The sequence below is a fragment of the Candida pseudojiufengensis genome (assembly GCF_024610245.1).
Source record: "Candida pseudojiufengensis strain CBS 10847 chromosome Unknown scaffold9, whole genome shotgun sequence".
NCBI lineage: Eukaryota > Fungi > Ascomycota > Pichiomycetes > Serinales > Debaryomycetaceae > Lodderomyces > Lodderomyces pseudojiufengensis.
The window spans coordinates 330,865-353,364 of NW_026261525.1; the positions used below are offsets into that span (position 1 = coordinate 330,865).

At 26.5% G+C, this 22,500-nt stretch overlaps 10 protein-coding genes across 10 annotated transcripts; 5 read left to right on the plus strand and 5 right to left on the minus strand. All coding sequences in view use genetic code 12, as the record gives it.

Annotated features, from left to right (window-relative positions):
• Positions 1–150: 150 nt before the first annotated feature.
• ERG9 (bifunctional farnesyl-diphosphate farnesyltransferase/squalene synthase) lies at positions 151–1,491 on the minus strand (the record flags this gene model as incomplete). The annotated part of the gene is made up of 1 exon (XM_051756082.1): positions 151–1,491. One exon carries the CDS (start codon positions 1,489–1,491, stop codon positions 151–153), a length of 1,341 nt encoding a protein of 446 aa, XP_051615810.1.
• A 361-nt stretch (positions 1,492–1,852) lies between these two features.
• GTR1 (Rag GTPase) lies at positions 1,853–2,896 on the minus strand (the record flags this gene model as incomplete). The annotated part of the gene is made up of 1 exon (XM_051756083.1): positions 1,853–2,896. The coding sequence occupies one exon, from the start codon at positions 2,894–2,896 to the stop codon at positions 1,853–1,855; it is 1,044 nt and encodes a 347-aa protein (XP_051615811.1).
• A 1,527-nt stretch (positions 2,897–4,423) lies between these two features.
• KGF55_001501 (uncharacterized protein) lies at positions 4,424–4,942 on the plus strand (the record flags this gene model as incomplete). Its single annotated transcript, XM_051756084.1, has 1 exon — positions 4,424–4,942. One exon carries the CDS (start codon positions 4,424–4,426, stop codon positions 4,940–4,942), a length of 519 nt encoding a protein of 172 aa, XP_051615812.1.
• Positions 4,943–5,428: 486 nt separating this feature from the next.
• Positions 5,429–5,947, plus strand: KGF55_001502 (uncharacterized protein; the record flags this gene model as incomplete). The annotated part of the gene is made up of 1 exon (XM_051756085.1): positions 5,429–5,947. The coding sequence occupies one exon, from the start codon at positions 5,429–5,431 to the stop codon at positions 5,945–5,947; it is 519 nt and encodes a 172-aa protein (XP_051615813.1).
• A 4,123-nt stretch (positions 5,948–10,070) lies between these two features.
• AAH1 (adenine deaminase) lies at positions 10,071–11,150 on the minus strand (the record flags this gene model as incomplete). The annotated part of the gene is made up of 1 exon (XM_051756086.1): positions 10,071–11,150. The coding sequence occupies one exon, from the start codon at positions 11,148–11,150 to the stop codon at positions 10,071–10,073; it is 1,080 nt and encodes a 359-aa protein (XP_051615814.1).
• A 575-nt stretch (positions 11,151–11,725) lies between these two features.
• On the minus strand, positions 11,726–12,175 carry KGF55_001504 (uncharacterized protein; the record flags this gene model as incomplete). The annotated part of the gene is made up of 1 exon (XM_051756087.1): positions 11,726–12,175. One exon carries the CDS (start codon positions 12,173–12,175, stop codon positions 11,726–11,728), a length of 450 nt encoding a protein of 149 aa, XP_051615815.1.
• A 336-nt stretch (positions 12,176–12,511) lies between these two features.
• SPE3 (spermidine synthase) lies at positions 12,512–13,399 on the minus strand (the record flags this gene model as incomplete). Its single annotated transcript, XM_051756088.1, has 1 exon — positions 12,512–13,399. One exon carries the CDS (start codon positions 13,397–13,399, stop codon positions 12,512–12,514), a length of 888 nt encoding a protein of 295 aa, XP_051615816.1.
• A 616-nt stretch (positions 13,400–14,015) lies between these two features.
• Positions 14,016–14,750, plus strand: KGF55_001506 (putative metalloprotease; the record flags this gene model as incomplete). Its single annotated transcript, XM_051756089.1, has 1 exon — positions 14,016–14,750. One exon carries the CDS (start codon positions 14,016–14,018, stop codon positions 14,748–14,750), a length of 735 nt encoding a protein of 244 aa, XP_051615817.1.
• Positions 14,751–15,869: 1,119 nt separating this feature from the next.
• ARE2 (sterol acyltransferase) lies at positions 15,870–18,092 on the plus strand (the record flags this gene model as incomplete). The annotated part of the gene is made up of 1 exon (XM_051756091.1): positions 15,870–18,092. One exon carries the CDS (start codon positions 15,870–15,872, stop codon positions 18,090–18,092), a length of 2,223 nt encoding a protein of 740 aa, XP_051615818.1.
• A 2,726-nt stretch (positions 18,093–20,818) lies between these two features.
• Positions 20,819–22,384, plus strand: KGF55_001508 (uncharacterized protein; the record flags this gene model as incomplete). Its single annotated transcript, XM_051756092.1, has 1 exon — positions 20,819–22,384. One exon carries the CDS (start codon positions 20,819–20,821, stop codon positions 22,382–22,384), a length of 1,566 nt encoding a protein of 521 aa, XP_051615819.1.
• Between the last annotated feature and the right edge of the window lie 116 nt (positions 22,385–22,500).

A 22,500-nucleotide genomic window follows, 5' to 3' on the forward strand; every position in this document is an offset into this window, starting at 1 on the left:
GCTCGTTTTTACTTCCGATAAAAAAAAAACGTTTTTGTACCTGACAGTGACGAATACGAAATGTTTCAAATCTATACTGATTAACATTCGTCTAACTCAAATCTAGGTTAGCTCAAATCTTTAATTAATAAAATAATATATTAATAACATTTACCTTCTTAAAATATAAAAAATAATACTTACAAATAATACACCAAAAAATCCTAAAACAGCATTAGTATTAAAATTTTCTTGATCAATTCTTCTTTGAATACTTTCATCAATTTTAATTCTTTGTTTTAAAATTTTATTTATTGGAAATTCAGGTATATTTGCACCTTTAGGGATAGCATTTTTTGAAGGATACATAGTTTCACAAAATTGTTCAATTTCTCCACATTTTATACCAATTTTTAAATAATTTGGATCACCTACTGATGATTTATGATTTATTATTTGAATATAATGTCTAAAAATTTTAACAACTCCTGGGAAAGTTCTACTTTCTAAAATTAATTTACATGTTGTACCTTTCCTTATTTTAACAACTCCTTTCAATACTTTTGGATTATTATATACTTCTGCTAATGTTGCAATTGCCATTACTTGTGGAATAGCACAAAATGAAAAAGTTGATGGATCTTTCACTAATGATAAAAATTCCAAGACATGTTTAACATGACCTAAAGCATTTAAAACTAAATCATTTATACATGATAATCCATCAATTTCCTTTTTTGGATTTTTATAAAATTCAGGTAATTCATTAGTATATTTAAACCAAATTTCTTTTGGCCAAAAAGATCTACCATCTAATAAATCTTCATGATAATCTCTTATTATATTTGTCTTTTGTAAAAATAATCCCATTGAATTTGATTTCACAAAGTTATCTTGTACAAGGGAATCATCTGAAAATTTTGCTAATACCATTAATTTTGTTAATCCTTCACCAACTAATCCTGCAACATAATGACAATATAGATCATAATCTTGGATTGTCAGTACTCCATTTAAATTAAAATTTTCATCAAGAATATAATCAGCCATTCCATTACCCATTTTATAAGTAATTTCTTTTATAATTTCTTGATATTCAGGTTTTAAAGTATGATAAACCGATAATATTTGATTAAATTCAATTAAAACATCACGATCTTTTTCATTTGGCCCACTTTCTGTAAATGTCCAATCCTTAGTATCTAATTTTGAATCAAAATTCCTTAATAATGGAATCTTAATTTCAGGTTTTATAGTCATATCATCTTCAATTGTATCTAGAGCTCTTAATACGAGATAAAATATCATTATAGCATCTTTTAATTCAGGATGTAATTCTTTTATTACTGAAGCAAATGATCTTGAAGTTAAATTTAATAATTCATAACATCTAATTAAACTTTCTGATTGTGAATTTTTCTTTATTGGATGTAATGGTTGTCTAAATCCCATTAATTGAATAGCAGCTTTTAATTCTGTTGGATGAGTTAATAATTGTATTAATTTACCCATGGCTACTCAATTGATTTTAATTTGGTTGACAACTGTGCAATGCTATTGTAGATAGAAGAAAAAGGTCAATGCAATGCTATTATAGATAGAAATTGGCTGAATAGTATCACACTTTCAAGTGCAGAATGATTTTGTTGATTTAGTAACTCGTATAGAAAAATTTATCATGTACAAATAGGACAAAGTTGAATATCTTTTTTACGCGATATACGATATGAAAAATAAATCTTTACGCGAAACGAATCTTTCTATAACACGTCTTACGATTGTGGTAAGGCATAAGGAATCGAATCTCAGGTAAATTTGTATTATCTTTCAAATTAAGAATATCTATCAAATGCAAAAATATAATTATACACACTTATTTAGAATTTTCAATTTTTTCAAACCATTTCCTAGCTGACCTTATATTATCCAAAACTAATAATTCTTCATTTTGATTTATTTTAAAACCATTAGAATCTTCAATTGAATCTTTATTTTTTAAAACAATCATTATAAACATATTTTCAGTTAAAATATCAATATAAAAACTTGTACCATTTGAACCTCGTATTATTAAATTATTAAAATTTGTTCTTAATTTTGATATTGATTGTTTATATGTTTTTATAATATTTGAAATTTTTTCAAATCTTTTTGGATCTAATTCTGATGAATTATTATCTTGATTTGAAGTATCTTGTTGTTGTTGTTCCCCATTTTCATTGAGTAATTTTTGATGTTGTGCTTGTTGTTGTTTAATTGATGCAGTTGAAGATATTACTAAAAAAGTTGTCTTTTCAAATAGTATAATTTCTTCAGCATCTAATATTGAATTAAATTTAATTAAATTACTATTAAATAAATTAATATTTGGAATTAATGAACATACAATTTGTGACCATGCTTTATATAAACTTTCATCCCATATACTAGTTGGAAACCCAATTAATTTAAATTGATAAGGATTACTTATTTTTTGTAATTTTTCCATCATTATATTAAATAATTCTTGCCTTTTATCAATTTGAACTAAATCCATTTTATGTAATAATACAAAAATTTTAGAATCAGGACTATATTTTTGTAAATTTGTTAAAGATTTTATAAAAATTTCAATATCTTTATTTATCAGTTTACTTTCAACATCAAATACATGTATTAATACTTGAACCATTTTAAATATATGATCTTTTTGATTTGTAAAATAATTATCCATAAAAACATCTTGTCCTCCACAATCCCATAATGTTAATGACATATTCCCTAAAAATCTTAAATGAGATAATTCTACATCTATTGTTGCTCCTAATCTTCTTGTATCAAATGCTGAATAATTTGAAAATATTATTGACCTCATAGATGATTTTCCTGAGCCTGATCTACCCATTAGTAGTAATTTTTTTCTTGACGATTGAGACATGATGTAAAATTTAAAGATGTTAAAAGTTGTGATGCACTTCTCTAGCTTAATTGATTTCTATCGTTTTGTTTTCCAAATCTTATCTTTAAAACTTTATCATATCATTACTTTATTATTATATGAGCTAGCCGATTTGATATTTTGTAACTTTAGAAATTCACACTACTTTCTTTAGAGAAAGTTATTACACAAAAACGAGAATCTATATCGTTTGACACTAAATACAACATTTCAATTTGTTTTTTCAGAATACAATAACGTTCATTATATTCATAGATTCTTCATTTGTATAGGTTAAGCAAAAAAAAGAATGAGTTCAAACTTGGTAAAAATTGAGTTTACTTGTTCAACTAAAACATTGAATTCAACACCATTCTCGTAAATCTTCATACAAATAACCATTGAAATTGAACAATAAATAAACATCTTCAAGTATTTGTTGTTTTGAGTAAAAATGAATTTTTTTTACAATATTTTAGAGGAATAAAGTAACCCTTGTGCCCAGCAGAGGACTGACACTCTGATTTTTGTTTTTAAACTGAAATTTTTTACAAACCTATGATGCTAAATAATTTGACAGTTACTTAGCCCTTTCTTAAAAAAGCTGAATGTTATTTGTATGAAGTCGATAATCGTCATACGGGATATTATGACGAACATCTATTCATCAAACAAATGTAGTCAAAAATTGCATTATTTATTGGCACCTCACTCAAATTGTGGAATTGAATTTGAACAGGTTGTAATTCTTTTATTTGAGATTTAATAATTTCCTGGATTAGACAAAGATTTCTTTGATCCAGGATGATAGAACGATGGTACCAGAATTTAAATTTCCAAAACACATGCTTGTTAAGTCAAGTAGTCATTGCCATATTGTTTTAATGTTTTCAAGAGTATCTCGTTTGGGCCAACCAACATTTCTGAGGACTTGAGTGACAATGAGCTTATAAAGTTGTATTTTTATGTTGTTGTTGTATAGAGATAGTAAAATACTAAACAGGCTGATTAAACGAGGAAGAATTAATTGACTTTCTATGAAGTTTGATTTGACTTTAATATTGATGTAGACATTATAGGAATAAACATTTCACTGGATCAGTTATTAATGGATGGTATACTCAGAATTTAAACGCATTTACAAATAAAATTGCTGGTAAATCAATTATTTAAGCCAGCTCAAATACTATAGTCAAAGTGTATTGTATGAAGCTAATTGCAAGAAAAACAAATCCAAATGACATTTTTGAAATATCAAGTTTGGTTTCATATAATTAGCCTAGTGTTTCAGAAACCTTTTTTGTGTAACATACACTTTTTCTGCAATTTTTTTGCAACTTCGCGATATGAACTTTACAGTATGTATAATAATGTATTGTTTGAATAAAACAAGAACAGGAAATAATAGCATTATCAGAGCAAACGAAGATTTAATTATTTTTTAGCTTTAAGTTCAACTTGTTCTTCATCTTTTTTATTCTTACTGTTTTCAAACAATATATACAAGATTACAACTTCCATCAACAAATGTACTTCAAAAAATCAAGTTTAAACAAAAGAATACAAGAATTAAAAGATTCAATTGATTTAGAAAAAAATGTTGAAGAAATTGTACCATATCCAGAGCCAACAAAATCAAAAGTTCCATATAAACAACAACTATTACCTTTTGATATAGATCTAGAAGATAATAAAATAATTTTTGATTTAAAAGATAATAAAATATGGAACTCATCAATTTTCCCAAAAACTAATAAAGAAAAATTGGAAAATTTATTGAAACAATACTCGGCTAGTTATTGGGTTAGAATAAAATATTTTTTAACTAAAGCTTGGATATTAATTAAAGAAAGTTTTATTATCATCTTTCATGATATTTTGGAAATTTTATCAACAATCATATTCTTCATTTATTATACAATTCGTGGATTGACTTATTTAACAATAGAAGTTTTGATACTTTTAGCATGTGGTTTTCTAATTTTACTTCCATTAGCTTTATTAGCTTTACCATTTGCACTTATTTCTGGCTTTGCTTTTCTGTAATATATGTTTAATTAGTTCCTTATTTATTATTACCGATAGTTTTGCTACAAAAAATGCTGTGGTGAAGTTACAAGTTACTGGTTCTTGTTAATCTACTACCTGTATAACATTCTTTTTCATCTATATGGCTAATCAATTAATTAGAAAACCAATCTTTATTTATGGTGAATGACCATATTCAATTTCAAAAATTATTACAGATAATATATTTAAAAGATTGGTATCATATAGTAAACCCTATGTTTCAAAATTCTATTTTGTGTAATATACTTTTCTTCTTCAACTTTTTCTTGCAACATTTCAACCTTAACTTAACATTATGTACAATAATGTATTGTTTAACTAGAACAAGAACAGGAAATAATAGCATTATTAGAGCAAACGAGGATTCATTTATTTTTTAGCTTTAAGTTCAACTTGTTCTTCATCTTATTTATTCTCATTGTTTTCAAACAATACATACAAAATTACAACTTCCATCAACAAATGTACTTCAAAAAATCAAGTTTAAACAAAAGGATACAAGAATTAAAAGACTCGATTGATTTAGAAAACAAAGTTGAAGAAATTGTACCATATCCAGAGCCAACAAAATCAAAAGTTCCATATAAACAACAATTATTACCTTTTGATATAGATCTTGAAGATAATAAAATAATTTTTGATTTAAAAGATAATAAAATATGGAACTCATCAATTTTTCCAAAAACTAATAAAGAAAAATTGGAAAATTTATTGAAACAATACTCGGCTAGTTATTGGGTTAGAATAAAATATTTCTTAACTAAAGCTTGGATATTAATTAAAGAAAGTTTCATTATCATCTTTCATAATATTTTAGAAATTTTATCAACAATCATAGTTTTTATTTATTATACAATTCGTGGATTGATTTATTTAACAATAGAAGTTTTGATACTTTTAGCATGTGCACTCCTAGTTTTACTTACAATAGCTTTATTGGCTATACCCTTTATAATTATGTTTGACATTGCTTATTTGTAATATATGATCGATTAGTTCCTTGTTTATAATTACCCAAAGCTTTGCTACGATGCTGTGGTGAAGTTTCAAATTATTGGTTCTTGTTAATCTAGTACCTGTATAACATTCTTTTTCATCTATATGGCTAATCAATTATTTGGAAAACTAAGCTTAATTTATGGCGAATGACCATATTCAATTTCAAAAATTATTACAGATAATATATTTAAAAGATTGGTTTCATATAGTAAACCCTATGTTTCAAAATTCTATTGAAAATAATGTGCGTTTCTTCTTCAACTTTTTGTTGCAACGTTAACACCTAAATTTAATAGTATGTACAATAATATATCGTTTAAATTGGAACAAAAACAGAAAATAATAGCATTATCAGAGCAAACAAAGTTTTACTTATTTATTAGCTTTAAGTTCAACTTGTTTTTTATCTATTTTATTCTCTTTGTTAATAATATTGAAAAAAAAAAAACAATCTATAGTTTACAGAGTTACAACTTCCATCTACGTTCTTCAAAAAATCTAGTTTAAACAAAAGAATACAAGATTTAAAAGCCTCAATTGATTCAGAAAAAGAAGTTGAAAAAAGTGAACCAAATCCAGAACCAACAAGATCAAAAATATAAACAACAATCATCACCTTTTATATAAAAGATAATATGGCAACTATAGATTTAACGGGTAATAAATTATGTAACTCATCAATATTTCCAAAGATCAATAAAGAAAAATTAGAGAATTTGTTGAAAGAATATCCAGCTGATTATAAAGTTAGTGTGAACTACTTTTTTACTAAAGCGTGGAAACTAAATAAAGGAACTTTTATTATTATCTTTTGTTATATTTTAGGAATTTTATTTAATATTTGGAAATTTTATCAACAATTATAGTTCTTTATTTCTTTTACAATTCGTGGACTGATTTATTTAATAGTAACTTAAGTTTTGATTAAACCCAATCATACAAAAATATATTTTACCAAATATACAACAAATATTTAAGAGTTGATTGTGTGAATAAGTCCAATTGTGAATTCTAAGGCAAATATTTAATATTTTTGAACAAGTGTAGAAAAAAAATCATAATTAGCTGATATTCATATTTGTTACTTGAATGTAGTAGATTGATTAGATACCCCCGTATCTTCGTTGAATCTGAATAAAACATGAAATGTAAATGATAATGATAGTTGGTTCTCTAAACAAGAGTATATAAAAATCTATAGAACCTGTTTTATTTGTTCGACGGATCTCACCATTGTCGTAAAGTCACTGTCATGAGAATTGACTAACTTGTATGATAATACAGTGGTAGTTAACATTGAGATTTTCACCTTTTATAACCACTATGATTATGAAAAGTTTTCTCAACAACAGAGTCAAACATAAGCAATAATATTGCTAGTTTCTTATTTGGTATATTCAAATAACCTATATATCTTTTCATAGGAAGAAAAAAAAAGAGGAAACGGTTGGAGAGAGTGACTTTATATAATTTTGGCAAGGGAATGTTATATTGATTTGTGAAAGACAGATAACTAGCCGTACATATTAAATTACTATTTATAGCAATCATCAAAGAAATAACCTATACTCCCAAATTCGAGACCTATTCCTAATAAAATTCCAAGTAATGCAATACGGCGAATAACAATTAATCTTTTAAGTTTATTTGAGATTTCTAAGGCTTGTAACTGATATATTTTTAGAAGATCATCATTTTCATTAACTGAGTAATATGCTGTACTTTCTGGATTGATAATTAATTTTAAAGTTGAACAAATAGCTGTGATAAACATTTCACACCAATTAGAATTACTCTCTTGGGGAGCAGGTTCCTGAATCGCCATTTCATGAATAGGTATATCATTTCTACCACTTGTGCACCAGTTGGTTCAGTTTCTGAATTTTCATTTGAATTGTTATTTCTTGTATTTTGTAATGTTGTTTTGTATGATTCTACTAAAACATTGACAATGGCAATTTTGATTCTAAAAAAGTCTATAAGAAGGATTAATTCGCTTTCCCCAACGTTTGTATAAACCCAAAAAGAAACAAGAGTAATGGGCAATCCTGCGATAGCCATTTGTAGATACTGTTTACAATTCATGATTTAATTTTGATCTTTTGAAATTTGAAATTATGAACAAAAAAAAGCTGTATGTACTTAAAATGACAATTGGTTATGCTAAAAATGTTGAAGTAGATTCTACAGGCAGATAGTATTTTAAGATCTTAAGAACTCTTTTGTAACCAGAATTGAAGATCTCGTACAAAATGGGATTTCTGCATGATTCTAACTATATATGAACCATCTTGTAGAAGTTTGGAGGTGAAGACATCTGAAACTAATATCTTACTATCTGAAATAAAATTAAATTCTGAAACTGGTGAATAATTGTATATTCTTTGTAGAGAAAATTTTTTATTGACAAAACTAATTAATTAAGGTAAAAAATATTGGAAATTTGTCTATGGATGGAATAATTTTTGAACCCTGGACAAATTTCATTTGATTTGAAAAATTTAATAACAACAAACTAAAATTTACATTGTAGACATCTCCATTTGTTAATATGGTAGGAAATTTCTAGCTAATGCGATATTTACGACAAGTTTACTACAAGTAGACCGTTACATAGTATTCCAATTAACTGGATTTTTGAAACAGTCGGTTTTGTGTAATTTCTTTATTTGCTTTTGAATCAAAATAAAATTTGATCCCAAATGTTTTTTTTTATTTTTATCAAAACTAGCTGTTTGTTAAATTAGTAGTCGAGTCTGCTAAACATTAGAGATACTAACTTGCTTAAGAAGTCACTAACTTTCATAATCAAAATTCAAATATCACCTGAATACACAATCAAATGACGATGCACTGGGTCTAAATCAAAATGTAAGTGTACTTTCGTACCATATTGAATAAACCGGCATGGACTTTAGCTCATAAACTAAAGACATTTAATACTCAAATTCGATAAAAATTCCCAATTGCAATTCTTTTTTTTTTTTTTTTTTTTCTATTAACTTATTTATTAAGTCATCTATATAATGTTCTATACAAAATGTACCATCGGTAATAATATATTGTTATTATTATAGTACACAAAATTACAAGTTGTTCACAAATTCGAGGATAAAGCCCGTTTTGAGGGAGCATCATTTTACAGCCCATTTTCTGCTCCGAAAAATTTAAAAAAAATACATATTAATTCAAATAACTCGTTCAAATTTAGTCTGAAAATTATTAGCCTCATTCAAATAACGCTTAGATTTTGAAATTAAAGACTGCCAATTGATTGCCTTCCACAATCAAAAAATTAAAGTAGTTTCATGTTCAGTGTTATAACCATATCTTCTTCCTCTCAAGCAATGTGAGTGTATTTTGTAAAGACATTGATCTGAGCCTAAAATGTCATCAGTTAATTGTACTTATTGAGAAAATCTAATTGTCATTTGTATGATGACCTTTATTACTGCTAAGATACAAGCTAGACTACTGATTTAATAAACAATTAGTTTTGAAAAATAAAAAACAAGATACCTTTTGAGTTAGCATTTTAGAAGAATTAGTTTTGGTTCTAGATTAAATATCCGCTTCAGCGGTAAAAAACAGGGCCGCATTCCCATACTATTTCTTGAAAGTCGTAGAAAGATATACTTTGCAGAGTTAAAAAGAAAGTTTTGATGGGTTCAAAAACTTTCGAATCTATTCTAAATCATCGGGCATTTTCGTCACGGCTAGAGTAGTTCAAAAAATCTATTTGTCAAAATTGTCTAAACAAAATATTATACCTCATGGAAGTAATTTGTTTGAGTAATTCTTTACTCTCAAATGATTGTTCTGATCTACCAAGCTTCATAATGATTAGGAACACTTAAATGGCTCAAAATGCTGAAAAGTTCGAGAGATCTATGCGAGCAAAGGATACTTTGCAGGTGCAAATCAATTTTGCTGCGAAAGGTTTTTTTTAAGATAAAATTGCAGCATCTATATTATAAATTTGAATCGTTCTGCTAATTGAGTTGAATCATCAAGTTTTTGTAGAAGTTGGTATCATAAATCAATTGTATTTTACATTAGAGCTAATGTAATCCACAGAGAGGTAAGCCACATGAAATTGAATGTCCTATATGCTGATCAATTTTCCAAATTTCTCACAAACTTCATCAACTTTGTTTCTTAATTCTTTTTTTCTATCTTCGCTACACCAAGAACCATTAATCCCGTTCAAACTTATTTGTTTCCATTCTTTCACCCCGAAGCCAAAGCTTTCATGAACAGCAATATAATTCTCAAGTATATATCCCCCAAAATAAGCAGGGTCATCTGAATTTATTGAAAATGGTATATTTTTGTTGAAAAATAAAGAAATAGGTAACTCAGATACATCTTTAACGACCTGTAATTTTACATTTGATAAGGGACATATAGTCAACAATGTTTGATCTTTTGCTAATCTTTCCATTAGTTTTTTCGATTGTTTTGAATTTACACCATGATCAATTCTAGTTACTTTTAATAAGTTTAAAGAATCTTCAACATATTTGTAATTACCTTCTTCTCCAGCATGAGCAGTCAATCCAACATTTGGAAACTCCTTATGGATCAAATTGTAACAATTTTCAAATAATCGTGGTGGGAATGGTTTTTCACTTGAATCTAATCCTAAACCATGTATTATATTATTTTGATAATATTTTTTTGAATCTTGAATTACTTTTAATCCATCAGAACTTGGTAAATGTCTCAATAAACACATTATTAATTTATTAGTTGTACCAAATTTTTTATTGGCATCAATACATGCTTTATGAAATCCCGACACCACAGTTTTTAATTCAATGGATCTTTCCAAATGACCTTGAGGATCAAAAAATACTTCAGAATGTAAACAACCATCATCATGAGCTTTCTTAAAATATGACATGGCTAAATCGTAAAAATCTTGCTCCTTTATTAAAACACTCATTCCAATATAATAATGGTCGAGAAAATCTTGTAGATCTGCAAAATTATTATATCTTTCCCTACATTCTTCTTCAGTTTTGGGGAAATTTGAAGGTAAAGTTATGTGATTTCTTTTAGCTAATTTAAATAGTAGATTTGGTTCTAATGTACCTTCCAAATGTACATGATGTTCACATTTGGGCAATTGTTTCAAAAAGTCTTTCATGCAGTCATCGCACTCATATTTTGTAATTGTCATTCTAGTTTAGTTTGTATCGTTGTGGGTTTCGCTTGATATTCACATCTCTTCAATAATTTTTTCATTCTTATCTTGAAATTTTTTTTTCCTCTTTCGTCAATCTGATTCATCGATTTTGTGTATCAAGGTTAGATCAAGATACGAATGCAAAATAAAGTCAAGCTTTTGATTTAATTAATTAACCATCTTGATAAAAGTTAGGATTTAAGTTTTGTTGAAGTTTGTTTGGCTGCAAAATATTTTGAAACAAATTAATGCCAAGAATGCATAATCATGCATGAATAACGCACAATTTGAGAAGTCAAAACATAGTGAGAATACTTTTACGCAGTCAATAATTCTATATCTAATCGACAGAACATGTAATAATTATCTAAGACGACTAAAACGTTTTACAAAAAAATAAGGGTCATTTTGAAGTCTTTGTCATCATTTGGCTAACTTTGAAAAATGTCTCGTGGACACTATTTATATTCAAAAGCTATAATACTGAGAAAGTTTCGCAACCAGCAAGCACAAAATAAATCACTTTAATATCAATAATGCTATAAGAATAATATAACCAAATTTTCCAATTATGACTGGGCAAAAGCTTTAATGAATAAGTATATCAAACAACTAAAAATGAACAAAAATCCAATTAATTCACATTTACTGACTTTAGAATTCCGATGGCGATACGGTTTTTCATTAATTTGTTGGACATGTTGAGTTTCAATGGGTTGTTGATCAATTGGAGTACTTATATGATTATTTGCTTGATCTAAACTAAAATCTTGAAATGTAACATGTCCCATATTTACATTAGAAGAATCATTTGAATTTGATTGTTCGTAATATTGAGGTGGTAAAGAATCTGCTTTAACGGAGTCTAATGGCATTATTTTGTTAATACTTTTATAAAATGATTGATCATCTCTTAATGCTAATTGTTCAGGTTTTGGAATTAATTGAAGATGATTGATGTTAGATGATTCAATTTCATTTTCAAGGTCCACTAATTTTCGGAATTCGTAATAATACATTATTGGATTAATCTGAACCTTTAAAGTGTTTGATTTTAAATCAAAACATCTTCATGATGTTTTAAATCATTCACATTTCTTGAATTTTTAACACAGTGTTTCATCATTTCATTAAAGTTTAAGTAAGAATAAGAAATCTGAAACAAGATCTGAAGGTTAAATTTAGAAATTCCAAAAGTCAGTATAACTTTTGTGTCATAGAAATCTCGTATTTGTCTATAAACTTTTGATTAAGATATGAACCCTGTAATAAAATATTAATAAATAGCATATCATTTTCATTCAATATCTTTACCTATACACATTAATGTCAACTTTTACAAACACATCATTTATTTATTTATTTAATTTTTGATCAGCCCAATTTGGTAAAATAAATGAAGCTTCATGAATTTCTTTATTATAATATTTCAAATTTTTAGCAACAAATTCATCATCCCAATCAAATCTAATTGGTTTTTTAACATTAGCATTTGGATCTTTTGAACAAACCATAAATCCAATTGAACCAGAAGGATAAGTTGGAATCATAGTATAAGCATATTCAACTACTGGGAAAATTTCAGAACAATCTTTTTTTAATTTTGAAATAATATCCATATGAATCCACATATTTTCTGCTTGAGTTGTTATAACACCTTTTTCAGTTAAAGCATTTTTTAATAATTCAAAATAAGGTTTTTGAAATAATGATTCTGCTGGACCTTCTGGATCTGAAGAATCAGTTATTATAACATCAAATTGATTTTTATATTCTTCCAAAAATTTAAACCCATCACCAATATGAACTTTTGTTCTTGGATCTTTATAAGATTTTGACATTTCTGGTAAATATTTTTTTGAAACTTCTATAACTGTTTCATCAATATCACATAACCAAGCTTCTTCAATTGATTCATGTTTTAAAATTTCTCTTAAAACACCACCATCTCCTCCACCAATGACTAATGCCTTTTTAGGATTTGGATGTGAATTTAAAGCTAAATGAGTAATCATTTCTTGATAAGAAAATTCATCTCTTTCAGTAACTTGAATACAATTATCTAATACTAAAACATTTCCATAAGTTTCAGATTTAAATACTAAAACATCTTGATATTTTGATTTTTCAACGTGTAAAATTTTATCAACTTTTAATGACATTGCTTGACCTGGCCACATGGTTTCTGAAATTTCTGCAAACCAACCATCTTTAATGGCAGGATGTGATAATTGTTCAGCCATATTTCGTGTTGAGAATAGATTAAATTGCTTGGATGAGTATGATATTCAATTGTGAATCTTTCTAGCAAGGTGAAAATTTTCAAAACTGGAGCTAAAAAAATTATATTACACAAAACTTAGAGATTCTTGAAACACTAAACGGGTTAAATTAGCCGCTTGAATTTTTCAACAGATCCGACAATGTATGCTACTGAATCAACCGTAGTATAGCGAGTTTCACAAAAATCAGTCTAGTGAAATAGAATTTAAGCCAAACAGTCATTAATCAAAAGGTCAAGCTTAGAAAGTGTAAGTTTTTTAATACCTATGATTCGGTGAAAGATAAACAATTACTCATATACATATCTATGAGCATCTTCTGCATCGAATTGCGACGAACATTTGTAATTCGGATCCAAAACTAGTTGATGCTCTCAATTAGCGTATTAACTCAAGGATTCAGTGTGATGATGAAGGAATGTTTTGATGTCTTACTTCAAATTCGATCCACCAAAGACACTAGACCGTTTTATTATATGCAGTACTGCAGTTTGCTTATATCTAAAATTTTTCAGATCGTGAAATATGAAACAGTGGAATCTGTACTAAAAACTAAGATCCCAATAATCTACTTCACATGTCAAATCAACCTCATCCTACATCACAACCACCTATAGATAATGTCAATGAACTTAGTCTATCTCCAGAATCACAACTAAATGGATTTGAATGGTGGAGAAGATCACTACTGTATCAAACAGGTTTAGGATTAACTCAACAACAAAAACAACAATATGAATATGATTATCAAAATCGAAATTTAGATAAAAAATGTTTAAATTGTGAAGAAAATTTGAAATGGGTTTTAAATTATTCACCATCTGTAATATTTATGATGAATCATATTCAAAAATTACAAATAAATCATGAACCAATAAATACATCAAAATATATTCAATGTAAAACATGTGATTTTTCAAAAGGTGGAGGATTTGATCCAAAATTTGGAATAGTATTATGTTCAAATTGGATAAGATCAAAATGGCAATTAGAAGATATTTTAACTCATGAATTAATTCATTTATATGATTATATGAAATTTAATTTAAATTATAATAATTTGAGACATCATGCATGTACTGAAATAAGAGCTTCAATGTTAAGTGGAGAATGTAGAATTTGGTCAGAAATTAAAAAAACTGGTTTAGGAAATTTTAGTAAAAAATTTCAAAATTGTATAAAAAGAAGAGCTATTATTTCTGTTTCTGCTAATCCAATATGTAAAAATAAAGAAGAAGCTGAAAATGTTGTAAATATTGTTTGGAAAAGTTGTTTTAATGATACAAGACCTTTTGAAAGAATATATAGGTGAAACAATCAAGATCAAGGATTTGGGGGAGCGTTACGGATAAATCAGGATCATGCTGATGTTCATGTACATAGATAATTCGGAATGGTTGGAAAGTTTGACACATAGTCACCGCTGAATCGAGGATAGCATGACTAATGATATGAAGAAAGCTAATTCATTATCAACTATGGTCCAATTGATAAGATATGTTTAAGTTGTAAAATACCAAAACAAATAGCTTAATGCCGGGACTTAAGTAAAGGTTTATTCTTAGAGCAGCAAATTGTATATATAATGAATAATGTTCGGGTTTTGAAGATTACAATTACTTTGAACATGTCGATTTTAAAAGTCTATTAGATTTCAAAACTTTAAAGTCATATTTATTAGATTTCAAACTTTAAAAAGTCATATTACTGAAAAACACTTCGGTTACAAACACCTTCTAATCTTTACTTTACGAATATAAAAAAATTGTATCAAAAATTATTTAAGTCTTATTCTCATACTAATTCAATTAACGGATATTATTTAATGCAACTTTAATTGTTCTCTATTGTATTACTTACTTCTAGATTTACGGTTGCTAAGAGCAAACGTTGATATTAAACTATTTTGAATATGATTTTTAACCTATTGTACATAAGCTAATATTGAGTGAGACATTTGGGACCCAACAAATTAAAGTTTAAGTTGAGTGTAAAAGGTTGGAGCTGACGGAACTCATGGACTAGTTGGAGTCAGAACATTAAAGTGTGAATTGAATATGGAAAATCATTGGTATTTGCGCTAGTTCTGATATTGTGTTTAATTATTACATCATACATTGGTTAAATTTATAATAATAGATAATTTATATAAGTAAACTTAAAACCCCCCAAAACTCCCATTATAAATTTAACTCCGGAGTTTTATATCATAAGATAAAATATTATTGCCAAACACTTAAATCTACTAACCATTCATCTTTTAAACACTTTGAATAGATAATTATATATAGAGTACCCATTACATTCTTTCATTTTGTCATTACAACCACGTATCACATACCCAATAGCATAATTTTACATTACTAGAGCACAGTAACAAATTCAAACACTTTCAATCAAGAAGGGCAATTAAGATAAATATAACGAAACCATGGAAACTAAAAGAACAGATACTGGTGAAAAATTAGATCTTTTACAAAATAAAATCAATAGAAGAGATTTATTAAATATAAATAATGATTATAATATAAGTTCAAGTGATAATGAAGAACCAGATACTCCAAAATCAACAATTTCAGTATCATCAGGAAGTAATATTATAGATCCATCAGATTTACAAGATATAAAACCAATTAATGGATTTCCTATTGGATTAAGAAATAAAACTTCATCATTTTCATCTTCATCATCATCTTCATATTTTAAAAATTTGTCAAATACAAATAATTCATTTGATTCTGATTCTATACCGACAACTCCATTAAATGATGTTGATGAAAATAATTATAGTAATGAATTTATTATAAAAAATGATTTAAAATCGAGAAAACAACATAATAAAGAAAAACCATCATCAAAATTAAGATCAAGTACTATAAGTTCTGATTTTTCTGATTCCGATATAACTTTAGATAATTTAGTTAAATATGTTTCATCACAAGATGATTTAAGAACGATAAAGCATAAGAAACCGAAAGAACATCATCATAAGCATAAACACGAGCATGAACATGAGCATGATCGTGAACATGATCGACGTGAAGAAAATGAACGAAAACATGAACATGAAAAAGAAAGAGAAAACAAAGAAGAAGATAGACTTCAAGAATTTAATAAGTCCAATGAAAATCATTTAAAAGATCAACAAATAGCCAAATTACAAACAAATAAAATTAAAAAAAATTTTCAAAATGATAAATATAGATTAAGATTTAGTGATTTATCTTTCAAACCACAAAGTACAACAATATTTGATTCAAATTCATTTTTGAATTCTGAATTTTTTGGAATTTATGTGCTATTTTGGTTAGCTACATTATTTGTAATGATAAATAATTTAATTCATATGTATTTTGAAGGTGCCAAACCCATTTGGAATTGGGATATTATATTAATTTTAAAAAAAGATTTAATTAAAGTTGCTATAACTGATGGAATAATGTACTTAATGTCATTTTTCCCATTTTTACTACAATTTTTAAATTTAAAAAAATTATTAAGTTGGAATAAATTTGGTTGGATAATTTTTACAATTTATGAAACTGGATTTTTTTTTGTATTTTTATGGTTTTCTCATTATATGGAATTTCCATGGATTGCAAGAGTATTTTTAGCATTACATTCATTAGTATTTGTAATGAAAATGCATTCTTATTCATTTTATAATGGTTATTTATGGAGTATATTAAATGAAGGATTATTTTCAGAAAATTATTTATTAAAATTAAATAATAATGAAGTTAAATTACCTGAAGGTCATGAATTACAAAAGACAATTGAAATTTTAAAAACAAGTATTGAATTTACAAAATTAGAATTAGAATATCAATCAAGAGCTATATCAAATAAACCAGAACAAGATCAACATAAATCTGATGAATCAAGATTAGATTTAGATTTTAAGGATTTACAAAATTCAAATATTATAAAATTTCCTTCAAATATTAATTTTTATAATTATTTTGAATATAGTATGTTTCCAACATTAGTTTATACAATAAATTATCCAAGAACTTCAAAAATAAGATGGTTATATGTATTTTCAAAGACATGTGCAGTATTTGGATTAATATTTTTAATGATTTTAATAGCTCAAAACAATATGTTCCCCATATTTTATAGAACTCAAACTATAAAAAAATTACCAATAAATGAAAGAATTCCTCAATATTTTTTTGTTTTATTAGATATGATACCACCATTCTTAATGGAATATTTATTTACATTCTTTTTAATTTGGGATTCTATTTTAAATGTATTAGCTGAATTAACATTATTTGCAGATAGAGAATTTTATGGTCCATGGTGGTCATGTACAGATTTTAGTGATTTTGCAAGATTATGGAATAAACCAGTACATAATTTTTTATTAAGACATGTTTATCATTCAAGTATTAGTGCATTAAAAGTAAACAAGATTCAAGCTGCAATGTTAACATTTATAATTTCAAGTATTGTTCATGAATTAGTTATGTATGTTATATTTGGTACATTAAGAGGTTATTTATTATTATTTCAAATGTCACAAATTCCTCTTATAATGATGAGTAGAACAAAATTTATGAGAAATAAAAAAGTATTGGGAAATATTATTTGTTGGTTTGGATTTATAAGTGGTCCAAGTATTATATGTACATTATATTTAATTTTTTAAAAAAGAGGAGTCAAAAGGAAGAAACATTAGATAGATATGTAAATATATTAGAAATTATTTAAAAGTTGTTTAGCTTTTGCTAATGTATTATTTCATGATTTATGTCTTTTAAATAGCTTATGGATGGTGTAGTTCCTTACTTGTAGTAATGTAAAGATTCAAATCTCGATATACCTTAGATCTGATATCGTCCAAAATCGATGATTGTGAGAATTTGAAGAATGTGAGTCAACTTTTGAACCAAGATCTCAGCCAACCCTTATTAATTCAATCAAGCTAAGAATCATTTTTTATATAGGTTAATCAAGACCAAAACTCAACTTCAGATATTTAAATCCAAATCTACTTCATTAAGAGTAAAATTCCCAAGTTTAGTAAAGTTAGTACATTTTATAAATTGGTCGATAATGGAAAGTATTCGATACATAAACTACTTCATCCCATTCCAATGACATCGTTCCAAATTCTGTTGCCCATACATCTGCTGAACCAGCTCGTGTACAAACAATTGAAGAAGTTCCTGTTGATACTAGCTTGTTATAAAAGTTGAATTTTGGTGAGCCACAACTTTTATAACAAGCTAGTATCAATTCAGCAGCATGGTGACGTTTAACACATTCCATGTTCAACTCTCGTCTATCCCTTTCCTAAACGATAGCATCAAATGATAATGTCACTATTCTATAAAAGCGTGACGAAATTTTGGTGAAAATCTCTTCTTTGACTTGTTTGATTTATATGACATTGTTGCTGAAAATAATTTGATCCAATCATTTCGGAACCAAAAATAGGGTAGAAAAGAAAATGAACCTCAAGATCAAATGAATAATGATAATATAGCTTCACCATCATGTTCAAATCCACAAATAAATATTTTCATCATTGTATAGTTATATTGATGTTATAACAATCAATCGGAATATAGATATTATAATAAATTAAATTAACCCACAACAATGTCAAATTCAATCAGAATCCAAATTGAGTAACAAAAAGTCTTAAGATCAAGACCACTGTGCTCAAACTAGTTATGAGCTTAACTTCCCGTTGTGAACTTGTAGACTTATCATCACACTAACTTAAATCTCAATATCCGATCAATAAATTAGATTTGGATGGTGAATATTTTCTTCCATAATTGTAATACCTGTGACGTATCTTCTTATATGTTTTGTAGCAGCTTCATCTTCATTAATACCTTCACTCTTTGCCATAGTTGTTGGAACGTTTTATTAATTATAATATCTGTATTCAGATTGGTCAATACAAAATCTATATAGCAGGATTAAGTTAAAACCATTTTAATTTAAAATTATGATTTATGAATTAATTTTAAATCGTTGTATTCTCAATTTATCTTACCAGTAACAAACGTAACGTCATGTTTTATCAACTAAATAATCATGTTTAATGAAAATAACAGTGGAATTGATATTCTCTATGATGTTGAATGTATTTTCTTTATCGTTTAGTTCAATCTCAATTCGGACGATTGTCATTAAAATATTTTCATTGTCATAAACTTATAAAATTCGACAAACATACCGGCCTCATATCAGATTGATCTCAATATATCATTGGCGATAATCCTCTAGGCATTACATCTTCCACTCCAACCTGTTCAAATTTAGCTGATTTTGCAACACAACTTCTTGAGAAATCAGTTACTCTCCTGATATGTTTGGTCTTTTCACGAAACTAAGTGTGCGTATTTTATCAAATGGTTGATAATGGAAATTGTTTAATTTCTTTTCTCAATAAATACAGGATTTTAACCTATCAACTATCTGCTGTCTTTTTGCTTTTAATGTATCAGAAAATGTAGAAATCTATCACATTCACTAGAGAGATTTGACATATTTTGAACCTGAATTTTGTGTATACAATTTCAATTTTATAATGTTTTGAAATATTATTTTTATTACTTCATACATAGTACTTCATAATACATAAGAACATACATAATGCATAATATAATAATTATATACGAGACCGTTAAGACAGTTTCAGTTCGGTAGTTAAAAGTAAAAGTAAGTTACCCCAAACGTTTGCCTACTTAATTTAATTTGCATATGATAATATACTTTCGGAGTAAGTTTAATTTTCTTACTAAGTTTATCCTTATGTCAAATGAACTTTAACTGAATATAGTTAGTAGTATGATTTCATATGAATATTTAGTCTAATGTGGTCTAAAACTGTCTAAAGTAGATTTTAGTTTATTAATATTTATCAAATGGTTATGTATATAATTTACTTAATTAAGTAATTTCAATATATTTTTTAGTTTAAGTTTTTTCATCTAAATTTTTCAATATATTTTTTTTATCATAATAAAAAACAATAACTAACTATATGGAATGTCAATTCGGAATTAGATGTCTGGAGTTTATCATTTAAGTTTTATACTTATAGTATTTATAGAATAGTATATTCCAATTTTTTAAAAATTGGTTTATACATACTACACTTGTTATCCATTAACTAACTAACCAATCCTTATCATATTTATATTTCAACTCATTTCATTTTACTAATACCTTTCATTTCGAATAATATACCCATTTTTACAATTTCAATTTATTTCAAATAGATTATAGACCCTTTTTGTTTCACATACATATATATACATATATTATATGTGTGGACTTATAGATTAATAATAGAACAATCATTCACATATACATTTCAGTCATAGAACAAAAAATAGAAAAAAAACATCATAAATGCATCAACAATTTACAGATCCTTCAATATGGGATAAAGATGAATATTTTACATCAACAAGAGGTATAATAGATTTAATATTTACATTATATGATGGACCAGATAAAGGAACAGGTATTTATGTTATTGTAAATACAGGAAAAAATATAATGGGACAAAAATTACCACAAACTTTAATAAATAATTTAGTTGGTAATCAAAATAATTTATTAGGTGAATATCCACAACAATCAGATTTTGCTCCAAGTATATTATTTTCTATATTATTTGGATTAATAACAATAATTTATTGTATTATATTTATAATAAATACTTATAGAGGTCATTATTTTTTATTAACTTTATTTTGGGGATTTTGTACATTAATGAGATGTATGAGTTTTATTTATAGAGCAGTTTGGTCTCAAAATATAACAAATGCAAGATTAGGAATTGCTGATGAAATTTTATTAGTTATTCCTTCAGTTTTATTAATTTCTGCAAATTTAATATTAGCTCAAAGATTATTTACTTGGAGACATCCTGTTGGTGGTACAAGAAAATTATTTTGGATATTTATGTTATCACTTTATGGATTTGTTGCTGTATTATTGACTATTGCAATTGTTGCTTCAGCTATTCCATATGATCATTTATTAGGTGTACCAAAGTATGAATTATATAAAAATTTAAATAAATGGATATGTGTTATGTTAATTGCTTATACATTAACTGCTATAGCATTAATTATATTAAGTTTTTGGTTACCAACTAAAAAAGATGAAAAAAGATATACTTATCAACCTTGGTGGATTGAATCTTTTTCACCATTTTATTTTGTTAAAAAAGGTGCAGCACAAAGAGCAGAATTAACATTTATGAAAAGAAATTCAAATCATAGACATGCAACAAGAGTTATTGCAGCAACTCATCATCATTATAATATGGTTGAAGGTTTAACAAATCAAAGAGGTGATTTAAAACATAATATTTCTTTATTAATTGTTTCAATTACAACAATTTGTGTATTTATTGCAGCAATATTAAGATGTATTGTTGTATTTCAAGCAAGAAGACAAAATGTAACAGGTCCAGCTTCAAATCCAGTGGCAATGTATTTTTCATGGGGAGTTTTTGAATTTACTCTACATTTAGCTCAAATTATTGGTAGAGCAGATTTAAGATTTTATAGACCTGATATTTTACCTGCTCAAGTTAGAGCTATTGTTACTGCTGAACAAAGTAGAGTTGTTACACCTAATCATAGTGATGATGAAGAAACAGGTAGTGAAGAAGAAACAGATGATGGAGAATATGACTACGAAGATGATGATGATGATTATGATAATGATGATGGATTTGTATATAATTCAACATCAAGTAAAGAAAATTATAATGATGAAAATGATACAGATGATGATTTATTTTTTGGACCAATAAGCGATAATCAAAATAAAGAAAAATTGAATAGTTTAAGTACTAATGATTCTTATAATTTTAATACTAATCAACATACTTATACTAATACTCCAAAATATGGATTTAATGAAAAACAAATGGATTTAGAAGATGAATTTAAATTTTGAATAAATTTATTCAATTTTTTGTATCATTAACAATATCAAATTCATTTCAATTAGGATAACTTACTGGTTTTTTAGTATTCCTTCATATGAAAGTTAAAATTTTCAATTCAATTCAC